Genomic DNA, 25,645 nt, shown 5'->3' on the forward strand with positions numbered 1-25,645 from the left:
ATTTCATTCATTCTTTCCTTTCAATTCTCATGTCAACAGAACCTAATAACATCAAACTATATATATATATTTTTTTTATTTTTCAATCTGCGTTCAAAAATCCGATTTATGTGTTGTTCACGTATCATTTTCAATGATTGTTATTTTCAATGACTGTTATTGCTAAAATCTGGATAAAAGAATTATACGAGAAAAATATGATTTTGATATTAAAAAATAAAAATTTATGGTATTAATGTTCCATTCCCGATACTTGAAGTACTATAGATGCAATTAACCCCAAAACATAGCTTTTCCTATCTCTTATGTTTCTACGCCGTCATGCCACCCCATCCCCCATAGCATTTCCTCCTCTACTGGTGTTCTCTTCCTCTTTCTAGCTGGTCTCTTCTCTGATTCTCTGGCTTTCCTTCTCAATTTGCTGTTGGTCTTGCCGCCGTTTGGCCTCTCCCGTTCTCTGTTGGACCGGTAAGCATCCTCTTTACATAAACTTCCCTAATTTTTTTTTTCCTTTGTTTTTTTTTTCTAGTTTTTCTGTTATGATTCGTAAGAGGTCAAAATTCTCGCATCTCATTTCAAGGCATAAAACTGAAATCGGTACTCATTTTCATGAAACTGTTTTTGTACTTGAGATTCATTTTGGGGTCTCAGATGCCTTTGCCTTTTCCTTGATGCGGGTTCTACTGTTTGGAGTTTATTTACAATTAGAAGAATTTTAAATTGATTTGATTATTCTGTAATTTTGATGAAACATTTATTCATCCATAATCCATTCATATGGATATGCTGGTTTCAATTTATATAGAGAAAGCTATTTCTAGCATTTCCTCGACGCTCTCAAATCTCCATTTCCGAAGAATGGCAGCTTATTCAGCCTCAAAGATATTAGCGGCTGCAGCAGAGAAGGTGGGACCGACGGCCAGAAGACAAGCCTTAAGCCTAACGGAAGCTGCCGCTGCTAGAGTACAGCAGCTGCTGCAGCAGCGTCAACGCCCTTTTCTCCGGTTGGGCGTCAAGGCTCGTGGCTGCAACGGCTTATCCTATACCCTCAATTATGCAGGTTAGACCTACCAATATATCCTAATTATCATGTAGAATTGAGGTTGCATTTGATTTTAAAGCAACTATATTAATTAGGGTAAAAGCTTTGTAATTGAAAAACGCAGATGAGAAGGGAAAGTTCGATGAGTTGATTGAAGACAAGGGTGTGAAGATTTTGATTGATCCCAAGGCTCTGATGCATGTCATAGGAACTAAGATGGATTTTGTTGATGATAAGCTCCGGTAATTACCATTATCATTATTTTCTACTCTCCAGTTTTATTTAAATTTTGTCTCAGTTTAAGATGATTATGATTCAATACCTTGAAAAAGTGATAGTCTCATCATGAGCTGAAAGCTTGCTTGGACTTTTTTTAAATGTTTTTCCCAATTGTATTCCATTCTAAGGCATCAGGAGCTAGCTTTGAGTAATTCAGATGGAAAAAAATATCCATATGCATCTGTTTGAGTATCTCTCTTTTTCTTTTTCTCTGAGCTTTAAGCATTCAATTCAAGTAAGTTCTATTTATACCAGATCTGTTGTTTTGAAATAGATAACATGAAAGAATTCCAATATTTTCTTCAGAAAATAAGCTAAAATGAGGGAACTACATAACATGTGAGAATTTAATTGAATCAATTTCTTTCGTATGATCTTTTCTGAACAATGTCTTGAATGAAGTGTTTCTATATGCATATTTGCTACAAATTACAAGTTGGGAAGGAACTGTTGAATTTCAATCCCAGGATGTTTCAGCTCTTTGCTTTTGTTGCTCTAGATGTGTTGCAATGGACATATGATGAATTCTCTTTTGTTGCAGATCTGAATTTATTTTCGTCAATCCCAACTCTAAAGGACAATGTGGTTGTGGAGAGTCTTTTATGACAACAAGTAACCGCTGAGACTGCTAAACGTGGCGCTCAATAATATGGTTTCAGCCTTTTATTTGGTATGACTCTCACATGATGCGGTAGTATGGTAGGTAGGAGAAGATTACTTGTATACACGATGTCGTAAATATTCAGTGATCATACAATAAGATTTTAACTTAAAAAAAGAAGGTTGTATTTTCTTTTCCTTCAAAGTTTTGCATAAATAAGCCATAGAGAGAGTGAGTTCGGTGTTTGAGAGCATTGGAGTTTTCCTTTTAGTCTGAAGGAGCTGGTAGATACAGAAGAAAAAAAAAATTGCAATTTACATTGCTCAGTATCAATAAGTGAATGAACAAACATGTCTAGATACATCACTTTGTCCAATATTAATTGCTGTTATCCCTCTTAAATTTGGTGACCTCTTCACAATTTATCACATGGATATGTCACCTCCATGGTTGCTGAAATATGATGGTTATGGTGTAATTTTCTTCAAAATTCTCTAGTATGGACTCATATTATTTTTTTCGGTTCTAGAACGTCCGAGAATTGATTGGGGGGAAGTAGTTTTAGAATTTAGAGTCTGCTGAAGATTCTTTGCACGTAGTTGAAGCATTAAGGTATATGTATTAACCTATGAAGCACAGACTCTTCCTCGGGGTCGCCGTGGCCGAGTCGGACTCGCCGGACTCGGGGACTCGGCGGGACACGGCCGGACACGGCGGGACACGGCTAGGGTAAAAAAAAAAGTTAAAAATTAGGGTTTTTTTAAATTTTTTTATAAAATTTAAGGATCAATTATGCAATTTGTCAAAAATCCTAAATTATAATCTCTAGCGCACGAATTAGAATTAGGTCTTATCTCCTTCCTGCGCAAATCGCGATTTCAACCCCTGTGCTGCGTACATCGCAGTTCTCCTAACATCACGATTTCGTTTTTGTTTGGGAATAATCAGAAACAATTTCTTCTCTCCTGGGTTCTTTCTTCTCATGCGCTGCGATTCTTCTCCTGGGTTCTTCTCCTAACATCACGATTCTGAATTGTGATTTAGCATGTTTTTTATATATTTTTATATCTAATATATATATAATTAATTATATAAAATTTGCCGTGTTCCCGCCGCACCCGTGTTTCATATTTTCTAAAAATGCCGTTTGCCGTGTCCGCACCCGTGTCCATGCTTCACAGGTATTAACTTGACTGTAGAAGTTACTGTGTCACATGAATTTATTTTTGTATTGAATACGGGATTTGGATTTGTGTTGTCAATGGATATTGCAGCATCGTAATTACTGAACTTCACCCTGATCAGGCCAAGGCTCTCTCCAATTATAAAGCTAGATAACCGCTGTGTAATATATATATATATATATATTGATTGTGATTCTGGTTTAGTGTAATCAGTTTTAGTTGAAGATGTAATGAACCTGCAAAATTTGATTATGTCTTTCTCACCATAGCAAATTTGACTTCTCTCCAGTTCTTACGGATTTTGTTTGCATAAAAGAGAGGATACAATTGCCAAAATTTAGAAAATCATTCTATCAGAAGTAGAATTTGCCTATTCAGTTGCATAAATTGCACTTGTTCGCCTTATGGTAATTAATAATTGATGCAATGACAAAACAAATGTCTACATACTCGACTTTTGTTTTTCAAATTTTAGCTGAAACAACTATCATATGTTAGCTCCAAATCTTATGTAATAGAGCATAAATTTTTGTATTCAAATGGAACGATTCTGTCTGTCATGAAATGTAAATTCCATCAAAAGCAAGAAATCCATTGATGTGTAAATTAGCAAACATCTCGGAATGCTTTACTTCTACTTTAAAACCAACTCTGGAGTTTTACATTATTATATAGTATTTCATATTTGAAAAGAATACATGTAAAAACTTGGGAAATGCAAAGAACTTCAAATGTCTAATAATCAACTTCACTGTAGAGAAGAGTCCTTAGGCTTTATATCAACAGCAGCATATTTTTTTCACATGCCATTTGCAAACACAATAACAAAAAAATTGCAATTGCATCACGGATCATTTAACATCCAAGTATTGACTAGGAAGCACCTTGATGCTCTTTAACATCATCATCACTACGATATCGATCCGCAAAAGTGATATGAACTGGTACACACTAATTTGATCTTTGAACGTACTAAGTTGGACTGGTGGACTCGTAAATCCAAATGCTGAGATATTCAAACAGAGTTCTGGTCTCTGTCGGAACTGTCAGGTTTCCAACGATCCTGCTCAATGGGATTGCGACTTGAAGAATGATCCACATAACTGCTATGATTTTCCCTTGTTCTCAAATTCTCAACATCAGAATTTCTTTCAATACTTCTCCGGCTTGAATGACTTCTTATGCTCGAATCCCCGCCAGTTTTCTTTCTTTTTAGGTGAGATTTTCCTGTTTCAGTTTCTTCACGGTAGTTCTTTTTGGATCTCTTTGCACCAAAACCTTCATCATCTGAAACATCTTCATCACTTTTCCTTCCATGCCTCCTTTTATGAGTCTGATATCTTTCCTCGTCCTTGTCCAGCAATTCACTCGAATCAGTATCATGAGTTCTATACTTATCGTCCCAATGATCATCTAAGAAATTGCTCTGGTGTCTAGAGCTGTTCTTCCTAGGATGAACACGCCTTTCTCCTCCTTTATCTCTATAAGATTCTTTGCCATCCCCAAGATTATCCGCAGACTTTATTTTCCCCTGGTGTCTAGGACTTCTCCCCGTGTGACCATGGTGGTTTTCTCTACCTCTACTTTCAAGTGATGCCCCCGTTTTTCGGTGTCCTGAACTTCCACTATGAGCATGCCGTGCTTGTCTGCTCCTGTTCTCCTCAGACCACTCATCAGAATCAGCCTCCCAGTCCTTGGTCTTCCCACCAGCCCAATCAGGGGATTGTTCTGACATTTCATCCTGTTGTTTTGACCTGATCCTTGGACGAATACGACGTTTCTTTCTTTCTGTGTCTACATCAAAATCCTTGTCAGATGAACCTATATCAGAATCAGAATCATGGCTTCTGTGATCACTATGATGATTGTCTTCTTCATATGATTTCTCATCAAGGTTTCTGATTCCTTTTCGATTATCATCCCTGAACCTGCTAGTGCCTTCTCGAAAATCATACTCATTTTTACTCTTTTTACCAGAGGATGGCAAATGATCTATGTCACTGGATCTAGATCTTGTTGAATGAAACCTGAATAGGATTTTAGAAACTGAAAAGGTCAGAAAACAAATTGTGCGTGTTCCCCTAAAGCCCTAAAGGGTAAAAACTAAAAAAAAAAAAAACTGGATTCACTTGTATAGCCTTAACAGCACATATATATGAGCCTAGCCATCAAAGGCAGCTTCTTCCTCAAGAGATTTGCTTACTCATCTCAGGCATTCCTCCTCCATCTATCAATGGTGGACCAGATACTCTTCTTTGGATGCATAGTCGTTCAGGAAAGTTCTCAATTAAAGATAAAAGCCTTATAAAGCAATTTCAACAAATAAAAAGAACAGATAAATCACAAGCTTTACAAATTATCACCTAAAACAAATTAGAAGATTTAACTATAACCCTTACATAGTTTTACAAATTTCAGATTATTATTTTTCGGAAGTGCATAGCATGTGCAGTTTTCAAAATGAGTAGTACAGAGACAAGCTTAGATTCTGTTACTCCAAACCAAACGCAAAATGAGGACTATCAAGCCAGATTTTAGGAATAAGAGATGATATTCTGATATATTGCTCAAAGCCATAGTTTACCTGTCTGTATCTGATTGTATCTTCCTGCTAGACATTCTCCAATGCTCAGTTTTTTCTGGATCCATGCGTCTACATTCATCAGAATAACCAAATAACGCTGCCATTTTTTTCACCCAATATCTGGGTGGTGGTTTATCCCAATCAGCCCATTCGTAGTCCCCACCCGGATTACGGAAACAGTGGATAAAATTGCAAGCAGTTCCACGAGAACATTCCTGATGAGTACAACAAAAATCCATAATACTTAAAAAACTAATTGTCAAATTGTTAGGAAAATAATATCTATTTATTTGTTTATTTCTTCTCAAGGAGATAATACCTATTTGTCCATCTAATTGGATTATTTTAACTTTTCGAATGAAAAGATCCATACTTTCTTTGTTTCAATAATGTAATTGTCAATTGAAGAGGTTTGGTTTTGAACCTAGGACCTCCAACTTCTATTTTATGGAGATGATGTTTGTTTGACCATTAATAGAAGATAAGTCATTTAACCCTCAATAAAGACGAACTCATTTCAGTCTTCATATATCATATTACATGGTTACTCGAAACTACTCGGTGCACTTACATATTAAAACTAAACTAGAGGAAATCCAAATTGATCAACAAGGAGCTCCGGACTTGATTGAATACTACACACAGAAGTATGCCCAATAACTATACCTTGAGTCTTGACTTCATATACTCCCCGCATATAGCAACCTTCCACCGCGTCACATTGATATATTCACATTGTACCTGTTACACAGAAGTATGTGATTTTTGTCCAATTTTGGAACAGTTGTAAGCAGTCACATAGAAAGTCGCTAATAATACAAAGCAGGAATCAATTAACCACTACAAAGGAAGGCATGGGAATTAGAATAGCTCATATATTGGAAATGTTATATATGTATCTAGGGTTAAGTCGGGTGTGCTACTGAATTTGGGTGCTGTTTTTTCCTTTGTCAAAAGCAATCTGGGGGAACATGGGGCTTACATGATACTAAACCAATCAGTCTTGTAATAGACCATGTAATACACTAGGAATACATGGGATACCATGTAGATTAAGAGTCTACATTGATATATTATTTAAGAGCAATACACACATATATATACAAGGTTCTCCTTCAATCAAGGACACAAACTGGCCCTACCAGTAGTTCTAGCAGCCCTACAGCAGCCTTAGGCATGCTATTCATTAATTCCATTGACTTGTGCTCTAACAATTACATTGACTTATACTCTAACAAGTCTATTTAATACATACACTAAGATAAACTGCCCTAAGAAAATCGCTAGTGAAGAAATAGGCCTGAGCTGTTTAATTGATAGTATTCTGTAAATTAACTTCTATATGTTATCTTCAATTGTCAATTTGTTTATATCCTATTGACAAGAACTTAAAGTTTACTTTATAAAGCTTCTCTAATAGTTTTGCATTGCACCATAGTTTTAAAAGGCGAAAGGCGAGTCAAGGCGACAAGGGCAAAATATCGCCTTGAGGCGAGGCGACGGCCTCTCGCACGTGAGGCGACAAAAAATTAGAAAATCAAATGCAATTAAATTAACTCAATAAAAACTAGTAGTACTTAAAGATAGTTTAATTTTTAAACTTGTAAACCAAAATAACTTAAAGTCTAATAATAGAGTGCTAATTCTTAAATCAAAATAGCATAATATCAAGCATCTTCATCCCCCAAATCCAACTCCTCATCAACTCCTCATCAAGATCTATTACACCTGCAAAATTCAATCAATTGAAAACATCTTAATAACAAAAATGATACACAAGTAATTTATTATAATAAAATTCCACAAAACAGAAAAAAAAAATCAATTCAAAGCATAAATTCAAATCACATCTCAAAGCTAGAATTTCCCTCAAAAATTCGGCAGCATAACAGCACAATTACATGGAAAGAAAGAAAATATAAGAAGAAATAGTGAAGAAGAATTAGAAACCCTAACCCTAAACAGAAAAAGAAAGATGAAATAAAGAGGAAAGGAAATAAAAAACATACCGGTGGTGCTTGATGACCGGGCGCCGGTGAGAGAACCGTTGGAGAAGAATCGGTGGTGTTGTGAAGAGAGAGCCGTTGGAGAAGAGAGAACGTTTCTGTTCTGCTTTTAATTGTATCGCTGGCTGTCTTTCTTCTGTCTATTGGTCTTAAAGTCTATTAATTAGGGGTTTTTTGTTTTTTTTTTTATAAAAATACTGGTTTATCGCCTGACCTACAAGAGGCGACCGCCTCTCGCCTCAAACCGCCTCTCGCCTGAGAGGGTGAGGCGGTCGCCTCTTGCAGGTCCATCGCCTTCCATTCTGGAAGGCAATGAGGTGATCGCCTCTGTCGCCTCTCGCCTGAGGCGACCGAGGCGATCGCCTTTTAAAACTATGCATTGCACTAACATATATATATATATATTGAAAGACTTCCGAATTTATTCCTCAACTTGCCAAATGCCTCAAATTATGCAACTGGTTATGAAAATAGAGAAAACCTTTATGACTTATTTATAGAAACATCAACATCAGTCATCTATTTATGGTGTCCAGAGATGTTGATATGCATATGAAAGTGATTCCTATAATAAGCTATATCATAATATTGTAGCTAATGTGTCCCATAGTGTAAAGATGAATTTGATTTCAACACAGAGTCATTCTATACTCACCTCTGATTCTAAAAGGCCCTTTTTTTCTGTGTTTTCTAGCCGGGTTGGTAAAAAAAAAAATCCTTTATGACCCCCCAAAAAATATATTCCATTAGATTCAGGACTGCTGGCCAAATATGTAATCCATCCATAGAGCAAAATATCTAGCTAGAAGAAATTACCACCAGCAAAGTTACAGCAACTAACCATGACCCATTATCATATTGTTTCTGGACAGTTTACTCTTAGTAAGTACAAAAGAGAGTAAAACTCGTCCTAGAATTCCTTTAAAGAAGAGGGAAGCAAATCATATGCTAGCTTCAAACCAATACAAATGCTAGTAATAACCTTCTGTAAAAATAATAATAAAAACAATAAGTTTGTACCTAAAACTCTAGCAAAGCGAAACCACAAGAGCAGTTATTCAATTTTGAGTGACAAAAAGTACCTGTTTGCCAGCAAAATAGCGACCATTGAAAGAATGATAAGCAACTACAGCTGAATCCAATGACTTATACTGCACATAAACATTTCCTCGCAGGTGGAACGAACTATTTTTACAAACCTGCCATGAGCAACGAATTTATCATTCCAAGGGAAGAGCAAAAACAATCATGCTAAGAGGAGAAGAAAACTTTTCAGACCTCAAAACTAACATAACAAACATTAGCCAATCTTTAGGCAACAAATGAGTTAAATAGATATTATCTTCATCAACATACAACAGATTGAGATGAAAGGAAGAGAAGAAAGAGGAATCAACTTCATGTACTATTTTTTACTAGTGAAATCCATCTTCATGGTACTAATAACAACTCTTTTTCAATCTACAAAACTCAAAATAACAAGATACTCAGATAAACAAAGCAGATAATCGAATTCCTCAGTGACAAAAGGAAATAAAACACCCAACTGCGAGAATTGATAGCAATTATATAAATAACAGACTACCAAAAAAATTGATTGCGATTAGCAACCTTTAAATTTACTATTTCCCCGTACTTCAAAAACTCTGTATGCACATCCTCATAAAATTCTTCATAACATCGTTCAATCTCTTCGTCAGTATGCTGAAAAACGGAAAATGGTAACAAAATCAAGAGAATTTTTCTTCTATGCAAGTATAGTGAATCTACATGGACAAAATCGTAAATCTGGAAATCATAAAATTCCAAGATGTGTTACATATATGCAGTGTGCAAAATAAAATTAATTTCCAAACTTCAAGAAGACTCAGAAGGAAGCCCATATAAACAAGATAAGGTATCAGATGAAAAATAAAATAATTCAACTATCTATCTAACTAACAAAACAATGAAGCCCTAGTTAATGCTGTATAGTGATGCCTGTTTACAGTGGTGTCCAGACTTATCTAATTTGACAAAATATGATTTATACTGCATAATCCAAGCAAAAGACACAAAATATAAGTGCACTCTTCAAATTTACTTTTTCCTTCAGCACATTCTTAAGTCAGTAATGAGTTCCAACTGCGCACACTTATAATAGGCATAGCTGCCTTCTGTCAGAATCCTTGAGAAGTAATAACTGTCCTCAAGAACACTGCTCCAGCATCCCCAGATATGCCCAAGAACTACTAACTGTCAAGGAGTGAGAACTTCTGGCGAAAATTTTACCCTAATTCACTACAAAAAAAACTGCCTAAGCCAATGTGAAAAATAAACCACAAGAAAACACTAAAAACATTAAACATGCTAACCAAAAATGAAAGGAAAAATAGGTAAAATTCAATTCTTCAAAACAGCAGCATCATAAAGCAGACACACGGTATACCACATCTAATAAATGACGAGAAGAATAGACAAAAAAAATTGTAATTATACCAAATAAGTATCTAAGGTCAACCCTTAATTGATAAGCAACAATGAGATAAACATATAATAGAGATACTCAGTAATACCAATTCCATTTCCAATAAGTTGGGTACAGCCAAAATCTTTTCTTCAACCAAGCCCATAACCATGGACTTCCATCGAAGTGAATCTTGTGAAGAACCTCTGACTTAACTAAGGTCAAGCACAACAATAATAATCTTAAAGTGGAAAAGGAGAAAACGACTATACGTAATTAAAAGGATGACCATCAATGATGCAAAAGATTAAAATGATCCTAAAACTACAATGTCAGAATTTTTTTTGTCGTTGGCGGTAAATAAAAAAAATGAGAACATGCAATTTAAGCAAATGGAAAGAAGAATTTGCAAGTTTAGAAGTGACTTTGCCCCAAAACAATAATGCACCAAAGTGGCAAAGTCAATAAAGCATTTCTACAAATCACCTTTAAACGCTAAAAAATGAGGATACAAGTCTTAAAATACCACTCCGTCATTTAAAATTTCAGTTACTTTCCTAGAGATGTAAAATAATTAATCTGATCCACTTTTTCCACACATAAAAAATATACTAAATAGAAGCAGGGCAATGAAGAATATGCTTTCAACAATTCTGCCTCAGCAGAATTGCTGGATTTTATATCAGGATACATTACACAGGAAGGCAGCATTTAACAGACCTCGAGCCCCTCATCCTGCTCCCAAGCAAGGCCAGGACCATTATACATGTTCTTCATTAGTAGTGTACATGCTTTATCAGGATAAAAATGAACTCTGCTGCAGCGCTGGCCAAACCGACAGGCTCCAGTCTTCAAATGAAAAGGACAGTGTGCTTTATCCTGCCACATATACATATGAAATATTAGCAATGATTATAATTATTAAACTGACAGGAGCTTATGTTAGGACATAAAAAGTATGAACCAACAGCATGAATCAAGGTTACTGAAAAAAGTACACCAGCACAAAAGCATACCTGTTCAGTACCAAAATTAGGTACTTGTTGAGCAACATTCTCAAGAAGCTGTTCTGCTGAAGTCGTAGATGCACTATGGTAATCGGCAAATGCTGTAGATTGTGGAGGAAGAGGATTTGATGTAGGTCGATCAGAAGCCTGCTCCAATAAATAAATAAAATGCTGTCAATTAAAAGGTAAAGAATAGCGGACAATGAAATGGTTAAAACTAAGCCAAAAAAAATGTTGCTTCACCTCATTTCTACTTTGTTCATCTGCATTCTTCTTTGGAACCTTGACCCTTTTCTTTCTTACAATTATCTCATTTCCTTTCCAAATTATTTCTGCAGGACCTTCTTCTACATATTCCCAACAGTCATCCTCATCACAATTCTCTTTTTCAACCTGCAAGATGTAAAATTATTTAGTTCCACGTACTTACAACACCAACATGCTCCCAGATCCTATTCAGTGACCATTTTTTATTGGTATCAAACACAAATTGGTATCAACCATTTTTTAGTAGTTAACATGATAAGAAAAAGCATTATCAAGTGTACATAGCAATATCAGCATGAAGAAAATGTGCACACAATAAGTCATTAATCTCAAGTTGTCACATCAACTTTACAACCACAGCAATTATCCATTTTCTATTCTCTTATTTCCATAAAAGACGAAATCTGGCCAGAAGATAAAGAACATGTACCAAAGATGGGAAAGAAAACTAATCAAATTGTTTGACATTTCAAACAACATTTCCAATTCCATGTTCTTCTTCATACTTCCTCAGCATGAAAGCATCCAAACAAAACAAAAGAACATAAAATAAAAACAAAAAACTACATGAAGCAAGGCAAATTAATTCCACTCATCAATCTCAAAATACCAGCAAACAAACAAATGTCAGTACTGCAACTGCTGAACAGATAATGGAACAGTTGGTTTCAAAATCTAGCTAAATAAGGGTACATTTGGTAAAACTCAATTAATGTGTATAGATTGTATCAAAACATTATGTATTATGAAACTAAAACACTTCTCTCCAACGTCATCTATTTGAACCAGATGGAGTGCATAGTAAATGCTTCAAGACAATTCTCTGTGTCAATAATATAGGGACCCCTCATCTGTGACCCAGCCTGAATATGCAGCGTGAATTTCGTCCGATTCTAACTGTTTTCACACTTCACATTAATATAATTCTTTCTCCAACCTTGACTCAATGCTTTCAACTGAGAAAGCATGTGATGAGTTGCTGTATATATGGCCAGGCTCGACCTACACCTAATTAAATTACTCTTGGCTATTTCCCTTGTTCACTAGAATCAATGGCAGGCCTACAATTCCTTACTATCATCATTTTGCTTCTACTTGTAAAAATCCATGGCCACAGCATTAGAGCAAGCTCTCATCAAGAGCTAGTTCCAGCTAGAGCACTCAATCACCTTGAATCGGAGGCAAGAAAATTACTCCAGCAATTGATTGATGGGGTGGACCATTGTCATAACAATAGGGAATGAATAACCAAACTGTAGGGAGTCAACCTTAGTCCAAGGAAAGTAATTATCAATATAATGTGAATAAATTTTTAAACAGAGAAAGTACCTGCAATCTCTTCGCATCTTCCTCTTCTTCTAGAGCTCTTTTGCTCTCCTCTTCTTCCTCCTCCTTCCTTCTCTTCTCCATCTCTTCCAACCACTTCCTTTCTCTCTCCTCAAATTCCTTCCTATCCCGCTCCATTCTCCGTTTCTCTTCTTCCTCCAGCTCCATAGCTCTCCTCTGCTCCTCCGGATCATTCAGTTTCGCCTCCTCCTGTTCCCTCTCCTTCTCCGCCATCTCTTTCCTCAACTGCCTCCTCTTCATCTTCTTCATCTCCTTCCTCTTTTCCTTCCTGTTTATTTCCACTCCAACCGCCGATTTAGCATCTTTCCCTGTCTCTCCTTCTCTTGCTCCTCCTCCCTCTTCTTCCTTAGCAATCGACTCTGCCATGGTAAATTTGACTAAGATTGTTTAATTATCTGCACTGATGTGGTATCAAGGGTTAATTTTTGCAGCAGGTGTAAAAGAGTGCTTGGAGTGTGCTAGAATTTCAAAACCAGATTTGCAATTTGGTGCCACTTTCACGTCGCTGCAAAACCCCACAGTTCGTTCTTTCTTCGATTTTCTTGAGGTAATGGAACGACGTCGTCTTTGTAGTGTTTAGGGATATTAGGGAAAATTTAAAAAATAAAATATGTAAATCAGTACTTAAACCTAGGGAGGCCATATAGGTCCAACGGGCCAGCTACTGATTGCCTCTGGCAACCGCCATGCCTTTGCTCGTGCGTATTTACCAAGCTAAATACCTGATGCATAAGGCTCCTCCCGACTCGGACAGAAGTGGCCTTCTTATGACCGCGTTGTATGGGAGTATAGTATTTACTATGAAGAATTTTGCTTTACTCTGCCACCTTGGTCTTGAATCGCCAACCTCTACTTCTAAACAGGTGCTGCCCCCATTAAGGGCATTGTGTGGCCAATGATTTCTATCAAATGTGGCACGCCTTCAGCCAACTTCTCTCTTTCAATGCCTAGATCCTCAAATATTCTTCGTGTTATGACGTTGACAGAGTTACCGATGTCTACAAAGACTCTCTCAATCCTGCACCTATTAATTAGCATATTGATCACCAAAGCGTCGTCATATCCCTCTTGGGTCTGTTTTTGACGATGCTGAATAAAAAATCCAAGTGTGGCTCATTGGTTTGGACGACACCAGTTTTATCCTGCCTTCATTGGGTTCAGAAACCTCTTGCCACTATATTTATTACACCATGGGAAATTCAGCTATCTTGCCTTTTCTTTTTCTCCTTTTTGCTCTCGTCTCCATATTTTTTTTATATCTTACCACCTTCCACCACCTTCTTTAATTTAATAGCCAGTTGTCTGTGATCTTCCGCCTCATGTCCTTCGCTCTTGTGAAAGTGACAATACTTTCCGTTGCTTCAGCCCTTTATGAGCTTAGACAAATATTTGATTCACATCTTATTATCCTCCACCCAAAAGAACATCTCCTTTCGGGGAGCGTTAAAGGTAAGATGTGGCTTATCCATTTGCTCCCGAGGCCTATTCATATTTCGGTTCTTCTTGTCTTTATCTTTGAAAGGTTTGTCATTATCGGGGTCCATTCCTTCTTCAGCAAAGGATTGGGTTTATACTCGTCCCACCGAGTATAATCTTGGGCTCTTTTCATAAGCTCTTAAAAATCTCTCGGGACAAGCAGTGATGATACTTTGCTGAAAAGCACGGCTTCATAATTACTAACTGTGGCATCTATAGCTCCTCCCACATAAAATTCCTTAACTCGAATCGCCAGGGTTTGGAACTTCTCAATGAACTGGGCCATGGTCTCTCCCTCGGTTTGAACCGCTCAATTGAGATCTAACATGGTCTTTCCCTCTAGAATCGAGGTGATGAAGTGGTCAACGAATGATTCTGCCATTTGGTTGAAGTTGTAGATCGACTCAGATAAGAGCTGCTCATACCAAAAGGTTGCGGATTCTTTTAGTGTCGTAGGGAAAATATGGCATAGTAATGTATCAGTAGTTGTAGTTGCTTCCATTATTCGCCCAAAGTTCTTGACATAGGTGACATGACCTCCCACTCATTGTCCGAAGGTCGGAACCCGAAATCCCGGGGCATTGGCTACTGCCGGATCTCTTTGGACAAAGGTGTGTTTGTCTCTGCCAAATCGGAATATCCGTCCCAAGAGATGGATTAAAGTAGAGTATTCATTTTTATGAGTTCTAATATGTCCCCTTTGCTGAGTGGTGTGTCGTCTTTCGCCTTCACCTTTTCAAGTTCGGACTTTCAGTGGCGGTTACTTGGGGGTTTCAATGAGGAATGACGTTTGCTTCGCCCAAGGGATTGTCCCTTGTCTTTAGGGTCTTTCTGCTTCGTATGGAGCCTGAGTGGGCTTCTTGATCGGGAACCCCTTCTTCTGGGAGACGGGCTTTGGGAACCTACCCTAGGAGTCCTGGTGGATTCCTTACTAGATTCTCCCATTTGGACGGGTTTTCTCATTCGTCCTCCTTTGCTTTCCGCAACTGTCGTCAGAGATCAGCCATCTCTAATTCATATGTTGCTTTTGCATCATCCATCTTCTTTTGCATGGCAACTAGGTTCTGGATGAACCTCTGGGATACTTCTTTCGCCAGAAGTTGGTATTGAGGATCCAATTGGGGTTAAGGCTCTACCCGTTGATTGACTTTTTGATCGTTGTTTCGGTGAATCTCCGAGCGAATGCGACTGAATTGAGCCAATGCTGAATATTCTGATAGATCGTGGATACCAATGTCCACACTCACCGCACTAATGATAACTTGTTACCTTATTTGGTTTACGTGTCCAAGCCGTGATGATGATCTGATGTTTTATTGATCCTACAAAATAGTATGCATGTCAGACGGGACCGGAGTTCGGCAAACCCGCTCCGATGCGTAAGTCAGTTTCTGATTAGGACTGAATGGAAGGGTATGAACTAGTTATAAGATAGTAGTTAATGTACCGTCATTGTGTTTATATGTATATTGTTTGAGTAGGTTTAAGGTTGTCACCTCCTTAGGTATCTTTATGGAGCTAGAATTCTTAATCCCTTAAGGAGTTTTAATCCTGAGAGAAATCCTTTGTCCGGAAGATCCCTTTGTGTTTGGAGGTAAGAGCCCCGTTAGTCGTGTTGGGCTTGGGCCGTTGTGGCCACTTTCAGGCTGTTGAAGTGGGCCACGGACCGTCATAGACGTTGTTTGGGCGTTTATTACTTTGGACTTGGGCCGTAATGAGGTTAGTGTTGACGTCATGCATGTGACATCATTTAGCATGATATCGAAAGCAAATTTAGCATCTATGTACAAAATAGTACTCTATCTGTTCTATAATATTTGTTTTTTAAGGTTAAGTCACAAGAATTAAGAAATGTAATTAATTTTAACTAAAAATACTTTGCTATCCTTATATTAGTTGCATTAATTAATTAATTTTTATCTATTCCCAAAATAAAAGGCAATTTAAATAGGAGTATATTTGGTAAAAGTCAATTAATGTGCATGGATTGAATCAAAACATCATCTATTATGGAACAAAAAAAATCTCTAGAAAGACAAATATTGTAAAACAGAGGGAGTACAATTTTAAGTATAAGATTCACTAGACGATACTATTTCAACATTATTAACAGATGATGAGTTTTTTTTCGGTAACAGAAAAGCCTTATTAGGTGGTCATAATGCTAGAGCTTGAAGGATAACCATAACATAAAATTGTATATGAAACAAAAATACATCTTTTATTAATGAGGCTTGAAATTAGATTGTATTCTACATAAGAGTTAAATAAATACCCAATAACCATATGTGTTTTAAATTTGTAAATAATCTAACAATAATAAGCAATTAATTATTTCGTTCTCTGTAAATTGTCAAAAAGTTTGATTTTCAATTTGTTCTTATTGATTCAAGAATTAATTATATTTCATATATATTAAATTTAAATTTGTAAAAAAATAGAGTATGAGAGTTGCCAATAGCCTCTTAAAATACTGAAACCGTCCCAATATCTATATATATTGAAGAGCAGTAATGTTCACATGGACCTTAATGACTACAGTGAATTTGGTCATCCGCTGTTAGATGTAGGCTGATTAAAATCTTAAGGTGGTAATTCAAATCATTCTAAGGCTTAGATTTAATCAGCTTACATTTATCGTGAATGACCAAATTCACGTGGTCATTAGGGTGATGTGAAAAATAATGTATTGAAGAATAATGACATTGTCATATAATTTGGAATCCTTTTAAACATGTTTTGAATATTATTTATGGATAAGTATTAACGAAAAGCATGTTCTTTCAACAATTGACAAAATGGGGATTTTATACATAAATATCATAAAATTACAACTAAGTCATATCACCAAACTTAATTTTTAATATGTCATATATTCTCTATATATTATGATTTTACACCCTAATTTAAAAATATAGACTCCAATTCATAAATCATAAACTCTAAAAAATATGTTATAGACTTCTAATTTATAAATTCTAATTCTTAAAATATATTAAAAGTACTGATTTTACTAGTTTGACATAATCCAAAATTATGGCTTGACATAGTTATAAATAGTTTTTAAAAGATGAATTTCTGTGTGATTTTCCCTTTATGTTAACCCTCATAATCCTTATGAAATGGTTCGTCTCTCACTTTAAGGCTAAGTGATTTTGGACTCTTCTTATGGGCCAACTATTTTCTTCTCACAGTCCATAATCCTTTTGCTTATGACAGGGTTCATCGACACTAATAAAAGCAAGGGAGAGATAAAATCAAATGTTTTTCAAATTTGAGGGACTCCTCCTAACCTAATATATCTCCACAGCATCGTGGGACTGAGGAAATGGGAAGCAAAAGGGTGAAGGAGTTGGGGGAGAACGAAGACAGAATCAGTGATTTGCCAGATTCGCTGCTTCAACACATTCTCTCCTTTTTACCCTCGACCAAACAAGCTATTCAGACCAGCGTTTTATCAAAATGATGGTAGAAACAATGGACCTATGTGCCTGTTCTCATTTTCGATTCCTCTGGTACGTCCTTTCACGATATATCTAGAATCATTGACAATACTCTAATTCTTCATGACTGCTCCAAGATCAAGAAATTTCACATTAAATCAAGATCGTATAGCTTCACTGAGGATTCTAACTCTATTGCGAAACTCCGATTCGCGCTAAGAAAAGAGGTGGAGGAGCTAATTTTGCACTTTGAATACATAGAAAGGTTTCTGTTGCCGAATTTCTTTTTCATCAATGCTTCCTTAGTTAAACTACATGTGGATACTTGCATTTTGAAGCCTAACGGGAGGATAAATTGGCCACATCTCAAGAATTTGTCTATAGAGGGTTGTTGGTGTCCTAATCAAGCAATTGAAACTGCTGTATCTGGCAGTCCTTTACTTGAATCTTTGAAAATTAATTTCTGCGATGGTTTTGACCAACTTGTTATTGCATCCAAATCTTTGAAAATATTGGTTTTAGCAGATATGGATGAAGAGTTTGTTCTTACAATTTCATGTCCAAACCTAGTAGAATTCTGTGCTTTCAAGTCAAGTGGAACTACAGTCCGTTTTTGTTTGTCTGATGGAGCAATTGAAAATGTTCTATCTGGTAGTCCATTACTTGAATTGTTGGAATTAATCGATTGTGAAGGATTCAAATTGCTTGTTATTAATTCAAACTCTTTGAAGAGATTAGTTTTAGTAGGTATTCCAACTGATGCAATTATAATTTCATGTCCGAACCTTGAAGAACTGAATCTGCATTCTTTGTATATTAAAACAATTGAATTGATCAATCTGCCATCATCAATCTGTGCTACTCTTGATTTTGATTTCTCTGAGGCGTGGTACGGTGAAAATTTGGGGAGGATGATTCTTGAGCAATTTCACAATGTTAAGGAGCTAAAGATTGGGCCTTGCTTTATCAAGGTAACTGTCAGGTAGTGAATCTGACAGTAAGAGTGTTTTAAGAAGGAAGAAGAAGATTGAATCAGATGGAGTGAGAGAAAGAGAGAGAGAGAAAATAGAAGAAGAATTAGAGAAGGAAATAGTATTGATATTTCATTGATAGATTGTCATGTACAAAGCATGACCTTCATATAGAGGTACAAGAATTACAGCTGGCAAGGACAAGGACAGCTGTCCCTTCTACTAACTAACAGCCAAAATAGTAAACCTATAGTAATTTCAAATAACGAAATAACCAACTTGAACAGTAATAGGAATATTGAATTGGCTAATTTTCAACTAAGTCCTTGAACTTTTGACTTTTGTCTCCTTGCATACGTGACAATACCTCCCCCCTGAGAACATTCTTGACCCCAAGAATGAATGAAATCAGGAAATTGAGCAGCAAGCATTGCCTGATCCTCCCAAGTAGCATCCAGTGCAGATAGGCCAGACCACAGGATAAGAAGTTGAGGGACGGCCCTATCGTTAACCGTTACATTTCTAGTATTGAGGACCTTCTGAGGTTGTAACACTGCTAAACCATCATCCAGTGGAGGCAATGTAGTGAGAGTAGTTCTAGTAGAACTCGCTTTCTTTTTGAGGAGGGAAACATGAAAAACAGGATGGACCTTGCAAGCATTTGGAAGTTGGAGCTTGTAAGCAACCTGTCCAATCTTAGTTAGGACCTTAAACGGGCCATAGCATTTCGCGGACAGTTTTTGTGAGCCACGAACTGCCACTGTAGACTGCCTGTAAGGTTGTAATTTCAAAAATACCCAGTCTCCCACCTGAAATACTCTGTCAGACCTGTGTTTATCTGCAAACTGCTTCATGCGGTTCTGTGCTTTAGTAAGACACTCCTTAAGGGCCAAATTCATCTCCTGTCGAGTCTGTAGCACATCCTCAACTGCTGCTACAGATTGTGAGTGGAAGGAAGTATAGGAGATGGAGGAACAATGCCATACAATGCCTGGAATGGCGTCATGTTTAAGGAACTGTGGAAACTGCAATTATACCAATACTCAGCCAAGCTGAGCCATTTGGTCCACTGTTTGGGAACCAGGAAACACATGCTGCGGAGATACCCTTCAAGGCATTGGTTCAAACGTTCAGTTTGTGGATGGTATGCGCTACTGAATACTAATTGAGTTCCCAAGTTCTTCATGAGTTCTCGCCAAAATAACCCTGTAAACACCCTGTCCCTATCAGAAACAATTGTGCGAGGCATCCCATGTAATCGGAATATCTGATCAAGAAATTTCTTTGCCACTATGGCTGCTGAAAATGGGTGTGTCAATGGAATGAAATGACCACTTTTTGTAAATCTATCCACCACTACAAAAATACAACCATAACCACCTGACTTTGGAAGTCCTTCCACAAAGTCCATTGCAATGTCTTTCCAAGCTGCATCAGGGATAAGTAAGGGTTGTAGTAAGCTAGGGTAGGGAGCATGGTCTGACTTGCATCGTTGACAAGTGTCACAAATTGTCACCCAGTCCTGAATTATAGGGCCCAAACGAGGCCAATAGAAGTGTTGTTGCACCTTGAATATAGTGGCACGTATACCAGAGTGTCCTCCCAAGGGAGAGCTATGACATGCTTGAAAAACTTTGGCTCTGAGGTCAGTGTTGGCCCCAATATAAAGCCTTCCTTTGTAATATAAAAGACCATTCTTGAGAGAGTAGGGCTCCTTAGAACCTGGTAGTATGGTTAGTTGTTGAAGTAATGCAGTTGCTTCAGGATCCTGCATGTAAGAGTGGTGCACTTCTTCTATCCAAGTGGGAACCACAGAAGAAATGGCATATAGTTGGGAATTTTCTCTCCCAACACTCTCTTCAAATTGTCTAGAAAGGGCATCAGCAACCCTATTTTCACAACCCTTCTTATACTGTATAGAGTATTCAAGCCCTAATAACTTAGATATGCCCTTGTGCTGTAGAGCAGTATGAAGTCTTTGATCTAACAAATGTTTAATACTCTGGTGACCAGTCTTAATGATAAATGGAGCATTCTCTAGGTAGGGTCTCCATGTAGTTACTGCTTGGAGAATTGCCATGAATTCTCTTTCATATGCGGATAGCCTTTGATTTCTAAGACATAACATCTTAGAGAGATAGCATATAGGGCGTTGATTCTGCATTAACACTGCACCTATTCCACTGCCACTTGCATCACATTCAAGGACAAAAGGCTGACTGAAATCTGGCAAGGCCAAAACTGGTGCTTGTGTCATCCTTTGCTTAAGCTGGGTGAAAGCTTCAGTTGCCTCTGATGTCTAGATAAAGTGATCCTTCTTTAATAACTCAGTCAGGGGCTTGCATATCATTCCATACCCCTTTACAAACCTCCTGTAATACCCGGTCAGCCCTAGGAATCCCTTGAGACCCTTTAGAGTTGTAGGTTGAGGCCATTGTAACATAGCAGAGATCTTCTCTGGGTCTGTAGCAACGCCTTCCTCCGAAATGATGTGACCTAGGTATGAAACTTGGCTAACTCCAAACTCACACTTCGAGGCTTTAGCATAGAGTTTATGTTGAGTAACTAATTGGAATACTTTCTCAAGATGCTCCAAATGTGCCTCTAAGGTAGGAGAGTAGATCAATATGTCATCAAAGAATACAAGGACAAATTTCCTGAGGTAGGGTTTAAACACAGAGTTCATGAGTCCTTGAAAGGTTGTAGGGGCATTGGTGAGCCCAAAGGGCATCACTACAAACTCATAATGCCCAGAATGAGTTCTAAAGGATGTCTTATGAATGTCATCCTCCCTCATTCTGATTTGATGATATCCAGCCCTAAGATCGATCTTAGAGAATATTGTTGCCCCATGTAACTCATCTATCAGCTCTTGAATCACAGGTATAGGAAATTTGTCTTTTATAGTGGCCTTATTTAACTCTCTAAAGTCCACACAGAACCTCTAGGAACCATCTTTCTTTTTAACTAAGAGGACTGGTGATGCATAAGGGCTACTACTAGGTCTAATGACTCCAGTGTTCAACATCTCTTCCACTAACCCCTCTATTTCATTTTTCTGAAAATGAGAATACCTATAAGGCCTTATGTTTACAGGGTCTGTATCTTGTTTGAGGGGTATAACATGGTCTTGTATTCACTTTGGGGGTAATGTAGTAGGTGTATGAAAAACACGGGTTTGTGTTTGAAGGAAGATTTGAATTGGAGCAGGGGTAAGAGATTTGGGTGGCTGTTTGGGTGTTAAATCATGCTCAGGGGCTTCACTTTGCATCACCATTAAGAACAGTCTACTAGTAATTCCTTTCCACCCTTTAGTCATTAGTTTATTCATTGACTTAAGAGTCATCATCTTAAGTGTCATCTCTTCCAACATACCCTTAAGCTCTATCTGTTTTCCTTCCTTATGTACTAGCAACCTATTGCCCTCAAAATCAAAAGTTACCGGAGTATGGCTCCTCATCCAATCAACTCCTAATATGATATCATAATCACTCAAGTCTAGTACCCTCAAATCAAAACTAAACTTAGTATGTTGCATAGACCAATGACAACCATTGCATTTAGAAGTTACAGTCAACCTCCTCCCATCTGCTACTGTTATAGCAGCCGGTTTAACATTTATTAAGGGTAATTTGACCTCCTTAGCCAACTTAGCATCCACAAAACTGTGAGTGCTTCCACTATCAATCAATATCATAATAGGCTTACGATTAAGGGTACCTTTGAGCTTCATAGTATTGTCTGTTAGCCCTCCATCTAAAGCATTGATAGAAACTAGGATATGTTCTTCCTCTGGTTGGTCGTCCTCTCTTTCTACTTCATCTCTTGTATTCTCAGTGATCATCTCTGACTCTTCAATTTCATCCTCTGCAGTTATTGCTAACAATTTCTTAGTAGCACACTGGTGGCCAGGCACATATTTATCTCCACATCTCCAACAAACGCCAGGGAGTCGTTTTTGGTTAGGGTTATTGAGTTTTGGATCAATGATTTTAGGTTGAGTTTGAGGCTGATAACTATTGAATTTGGTTGTGTGAGGAGTGGAATTCCAAGGTTTAGAGGTAAGGGGAGATCTAAACGTTGGTTTGGGTTTGACAGCTTCCAGGATATCCTTGAGATGAGTCTCCTGGTATTTTGCCTGTTTAATAGCAGAGTATACCTCTTGTGGTTCATGAGATCTCACCGCCGATCTGAGTTCCGGTTTGAGTCCTGCCACAAAACTCTTGGTATAGTATGATTATGTGATCTCTGGATATTCCTTCTCCATCATGAGCTTCAATTCTTCAAACTGATCTTAGTAAGCACCGACAGTGGTCGTCTGTCTCAACTGAGTTAACTGCTCCACCACATCCGCTACTTCAGTATCTTGGAATCTCTTTCCGATCTCGATGATAAATTCCTCCCACTTCAGGTTAGGATGAGAGGGAATCCAGTTTTTAAACCATTTTTTCGCTCGTCCCGTCAAGAATAAGCCGGCCAACTCCACCTTCTTGTTCTCTTCAACTTCGAAAAGCTGAAAATACTTCGTACACTTGCTGATCCAGTTTTCAACCTCCGATCCGTTAAAGGAAGGAATCTCACACTTCGGCAAAAGTTTTTGCAAGTACAGTGGTTTGGAGTAGAGATTTCACCTGTTTGGTTGATCGGTGGTTTTGGAGTAGAGATTTCACCTGTTTGGTTGATCGTCGGGAAACTTCCGAGAATTCCTTTGTCAGGAAATTGACGAGATGAACGAGTTTTTGGATCAATCTGGGGTTGAATGAGCCTGGTTAGAGTAGTAATGGAGTTATGGACTAATTCTTCCAAACTCTGGTGAGAATTAAGCTGATCCTTCCGAAGTTGGGATTGCTCGAGAATGAGCGTCTCCAATCTCGATTGTTGAGCGGCTTGAATATCCTAGAATTGCGCTTGCATTTTTTCCAGTTTCTCCGCCGTCGCCTCCGACCTAGCGTGAAACCGGTTGGTCAGCTCCTCGAGTCGTTGTTCTAATGCTTCCATGGCTGCTCTGGTTTTAACAAACGAATCCTTTACCATTCACCAATTTGCTAGAGAATCAAATCTCTGATACCAATGTCAGGTAGTGAATCTGACAGTAAGAGTGTTTTAAGAAGGAAGAAGAAGATTGAATCAGATGGAGTGAGAGAAAGAGAGAGAGAGAGAGAAAATAGAAGAAGAATTAGAGAAGGAAATAGTATTGATATTTCATTGATAGATTGTCATGTACAAAGCATGACCTTCATATAGAGGTACAAGAATTACAGCTGGCAAGGACAAGGACAGCTGTCCCTTCCACTAACTAACAGCCAAAATAGTAAACCTATAGTAATTTCAAATAACGAAATAACCAACTTGAACAGTAATAGGAATATTGAATTGGCTAATTTTCAACTAAGTCCTTGAACTTTTGACTTTTGTCTCCTTGCATACGTGACAGTAACTCTTAAAGAAAAAAAGTTCTAACCAAATATTTATAAATAGCTAGTTGTTAGAATTCAATATGGCTAGATGTGTTTTTCTTAGTTTTATAGATGAAAACACACAAATAAATTTCTCAGCTAATTCAAATCTGAAATGCAATTTTCTGAATTTTACATTTTCCTTATGCTTGAAGAGGCTATCAACTATGGAGATGAGAGGTTTATCATGTCCATCATTAAACAACAAATGTTTGACTTTTGATGGTGGTCCTAATTTTGTTGAGCACCTTCGTGGAATTGCATATGCTCTTCGCAGTTCACCAGAGCTTGAGAAATTAGTGATAACTTTGCGGCTCATTGAGGTACGTAAATTTTGGTTGGAATCAATCTTAACTTCAAATGTAGTCCAAACATTATGTTGTTTGTTGCAATGTGCAAGTCTTAACATTTCATGCATTTTCTCAATTTTCATATTGTCTAGATAATTTGGGGAGGATGATAGTGTTAAGCATAAAGTTTAATGAGCTACTAAACTAAATTATGACATCAGAAGATTTTCGTGCCAAATATTGAATTTCTTGGGGCTAATAAACTCTATCTTCAGTGTTCTACGGATGAAGATCTTCCAAACTTGAATGTCTCTGCAGAGAACTACTGGAATACAAATGGAATTGCTTTCAATTGTTTGGTGTCACATTTGAAGATTGTTAAAATTATGGGACTCTCGGAGAAAGATGATAAACTTAACCCTGTGCTCAACTTTGTTGAGTTTTTACTGAAGAATGGAAGAGTGTTAGAAAAGATGGTTGTCGTACTAGAAGATGGTGCATCTGATTTTCTGTTTAAAGTTTCTCAAAAGTTGTTAGACTTCCCAAGATATTCTAAGTACGCCATTGTTGAGTTGTTATGTTCTAAGTTGCCAAGTATATCCAAATACTCAAAACATGTAGTTTAGTAGTTTAGCTTGGCTGTTGTCTTGTCTTGTCTTGTGCATCTGATCCTAGTTTGAACTCTTACTTTTAAGCAAAATATCCGTTGTGTTAATAACAGAGTCAAACAAATGTGAATTCTCTTATATTGTTGTTGCTAACTTTTACTTTCTATTGGATCAAGGTAGGTTATGTTATGGTTACATGAATTTTCAATAAAACTTCTTGCCTTATAAACAAGACTCCTGTATGTATGTATGTATATCTCGAAATTGGATTCCCTTTATTTTCAATTGGCATTTGTTGTAATTAGATGAAACCTATTACACCTACAGAGTGGATTGGTAGCAAAGGAGGAATGTTTCTGTTCTGCTTTTAGGAAAACTATTTTTCTGCTCTCAGTTTTCCATGTACGCCAATCATCTTCCCATTATTCATCCTTCTTTTGATTGGCCGGGTTTGTACAGTAGAAGTTGGACGATAGATGTAAGTTTTTGTTTGACTATATAATGTGTTGTGGAAAGTTTCTCAAAATTTTAAAACATGTTTTTCAAATGCAATTCTTGAGTTGAGTTGTTATGTTCTACCTAGCAACATTTATAAAATTTTCACAAGTTTCTTTTTTAATCTTTTTTAAGCTTACATT

At 37.2% G+C, this 25,645-nt stretch overlaps 3 protein-coding genes across 5 annotated transcripts; 2 read left to right on the forward strand and 1 right to left on the reverse strand.

Annotated features, from left to right (window-relative positions):
• The first annotated feature begins 277 nt into the window (after positions 1 to 277).
• Positions 278 to 2,383, forward strand: LOC136225802 (iron-sulfur assembly protein IscA-like 1, mitochondrial). The gene is made up of 4 exons (XM_066013919.1): positions 278 to 468; positions 806 to 1,060; positions 1,167 to 1,284; positions 1,863 to 2,383. The coding sequence occupies exons 2-4, from the start codon at positions 859 to 861 to the stop codon at positions 1,942 to 1,944; spliced, it is 402 nt and encodes a 133-aa protein (XP_065869991.1). The 5' UTR covers positions 278 to 468; positions 806 to 858; the 3' UTR covers positions 1,945 to 2,383.
• A 1,294-nt stretch (positions 2,384 to 3,677) lies between these two features.
• LOC136225801 (zinc finger CCCH domain-containing protein 5) lies at positions 3,678 to 14,206 on the reverse strand. 3 transcript variants are annotated; one of them, XM_066013918.1, is made up of 10 exons: positions 13,486 to 14,206; positions 12,746 to 13,122; positions 11,393 to 11,542; positions 11,159 to 11,296; positions 10,863 to 11,021; positions 9,308 to 9,400; positions 8,779 to 8,895; positions 6,357 to 6,431; positions 5,691 to 5,905; positions 3,678 to 5,133 (listed from the first exon to the last, which is right to left on the reverse strand). In XM_066013918.1, exons 2-10 carry the CDS (start codon positions 13,010 to 13,012, stop codon positions 4,122 to 4,124), a joined length of 2,226 nt encoding a protein of 741 aa, XP_065869990.1. In that variant the 5' UTR covers positions 13,013 to 13,122; positions 13,486 to 14,206; the 3' UTR covers positions 3,678 to 4,121. The 3 variants fall into 3 exon arrangements, with proteins under 3 accessions (XP_065869990.1, XP_065869988.1, XP_065869989.1); XM_066013916.1 differs by lacking the exon at positions 13,486 to 14,206 and having other exon boundaries at positions 12,746 to 13,462; XM_066013917.1 differs by lacking the exons at positions 9,308 to 9,400; positions 13,486 to 14,206 and having other exon boundaries at positions 12,746 to 13,462.
• On the forward strand, positions 13,167 to 25,069 carry LOC136227132 (putative F-box/LRR-repeat protein At3g18150). Its single transcript, XM_066015830.1, has 4 exons — positions 13,167 to 13,310; positions 17,712 to 18,653; positions 24,265 to 24,432; positions 24,675 to 25,069. Exons 1-4 carry the CDS (start codon positions 13,167 to 13,169, stop codon positions 25,023 to 25,025), a joined length of 1,605 nt encoding a protein of 534 aa, XP_065871902.1. The 3' UTR covers positions 25,026 to 25,069.
• Positions 25,070 to 25,645: the final 576 nt, after the last annotated feature.

The sequence above is a fragment of the Euphorbia lathyris genome, chromosome 4 (assembly GCF_963576675.1).
Source record: "Euphorbia lathyris chromosome 4, ddEupLath1.1, whole genome shotgun sequence".
Classification (NCBI taxonomy): Eukaryota; Viridiplantae; Streptophyta; class Magnoliopsida; order Malpighiales; family Euphorbiaceae; genus Euphorbia; species Euphorbia lathyris.

What these genes read in the sequence shown, in the direction of transcription:
- LOC136225802 (XM_066013919.1), top strand. Translation starts at nt 859, where the DNA reads ATGGCAGCTTATTCAGCCTCAAAGATATTAGCGGCTGCAGCAGAGAAG. An exon ending in CTATACCCTCAATTATGCAG is followed by an intron (nt 1,061 to 1,166) that starts GTTAGACCTACC and finishes TGAAAAACGCAG; the next exon opens with ATGAGAAGGGAAAGTTCGAT. An exon ending in TTTGTTGATGATAAGCTCCG is followed by an intron (nt 1,285 to 1,862) that starts GTAATTACCATT and finishes CTTTTGTTGCAG; the next exon opens with ATCTGAATTTATTTTCGTCA.
- LOC136225801 (XM_066013916.1), bottom strand. Translation starts at nt 13,129, where the DNA reads ATGGCAGAGTCGATTGCTAAGGAAGAAGAGGGAGGAGGAGCAAGAGAA. An exon ending in AGCAGGATGAGGGGCTCGAG is followed by an intron (nt 9,401 to 10,862) that starts GTCTGTTAAATG and finishes TCCGTTTTTCAG; the next exon opens with CATACTGACGAAGAGATTGA. An exon ending in GGGAAATAGTAAATTTAAAG is followed by an intron (nt 8,896 to 9,307) that starts GTTGCTAATCGC and finishes TGCTCATGGCAG; the next exon opens with GTTTGTAAAAATAGTTCGTT.
- LOC136227132 (XM_066015830.1), top strand. Translation starts at nt 13,167, where the DNA reads ATGTGGTATCAAGGGTTAATTTTTGCAGCAGGTGTAAAAGAGTGCTTG. An exon ending in TTGGGCCTTGCTTTATCAAG is followed by an intron (nt 18,654 to 24,264) that starts GTAACTGTCAGG and finishes TTATGCTTGAAG; the next exon opens with AGGCTATCAACTATGGAGAT. An exon ending in TAACTTTGCGGCTCATTGAG is followed by an intron (nt 24,433 to 24,674) that starts GTACGTAAATTT and finishes CTCTATCTTCAG; the next exon opens with TGTTCTACGGATGAAGATCT.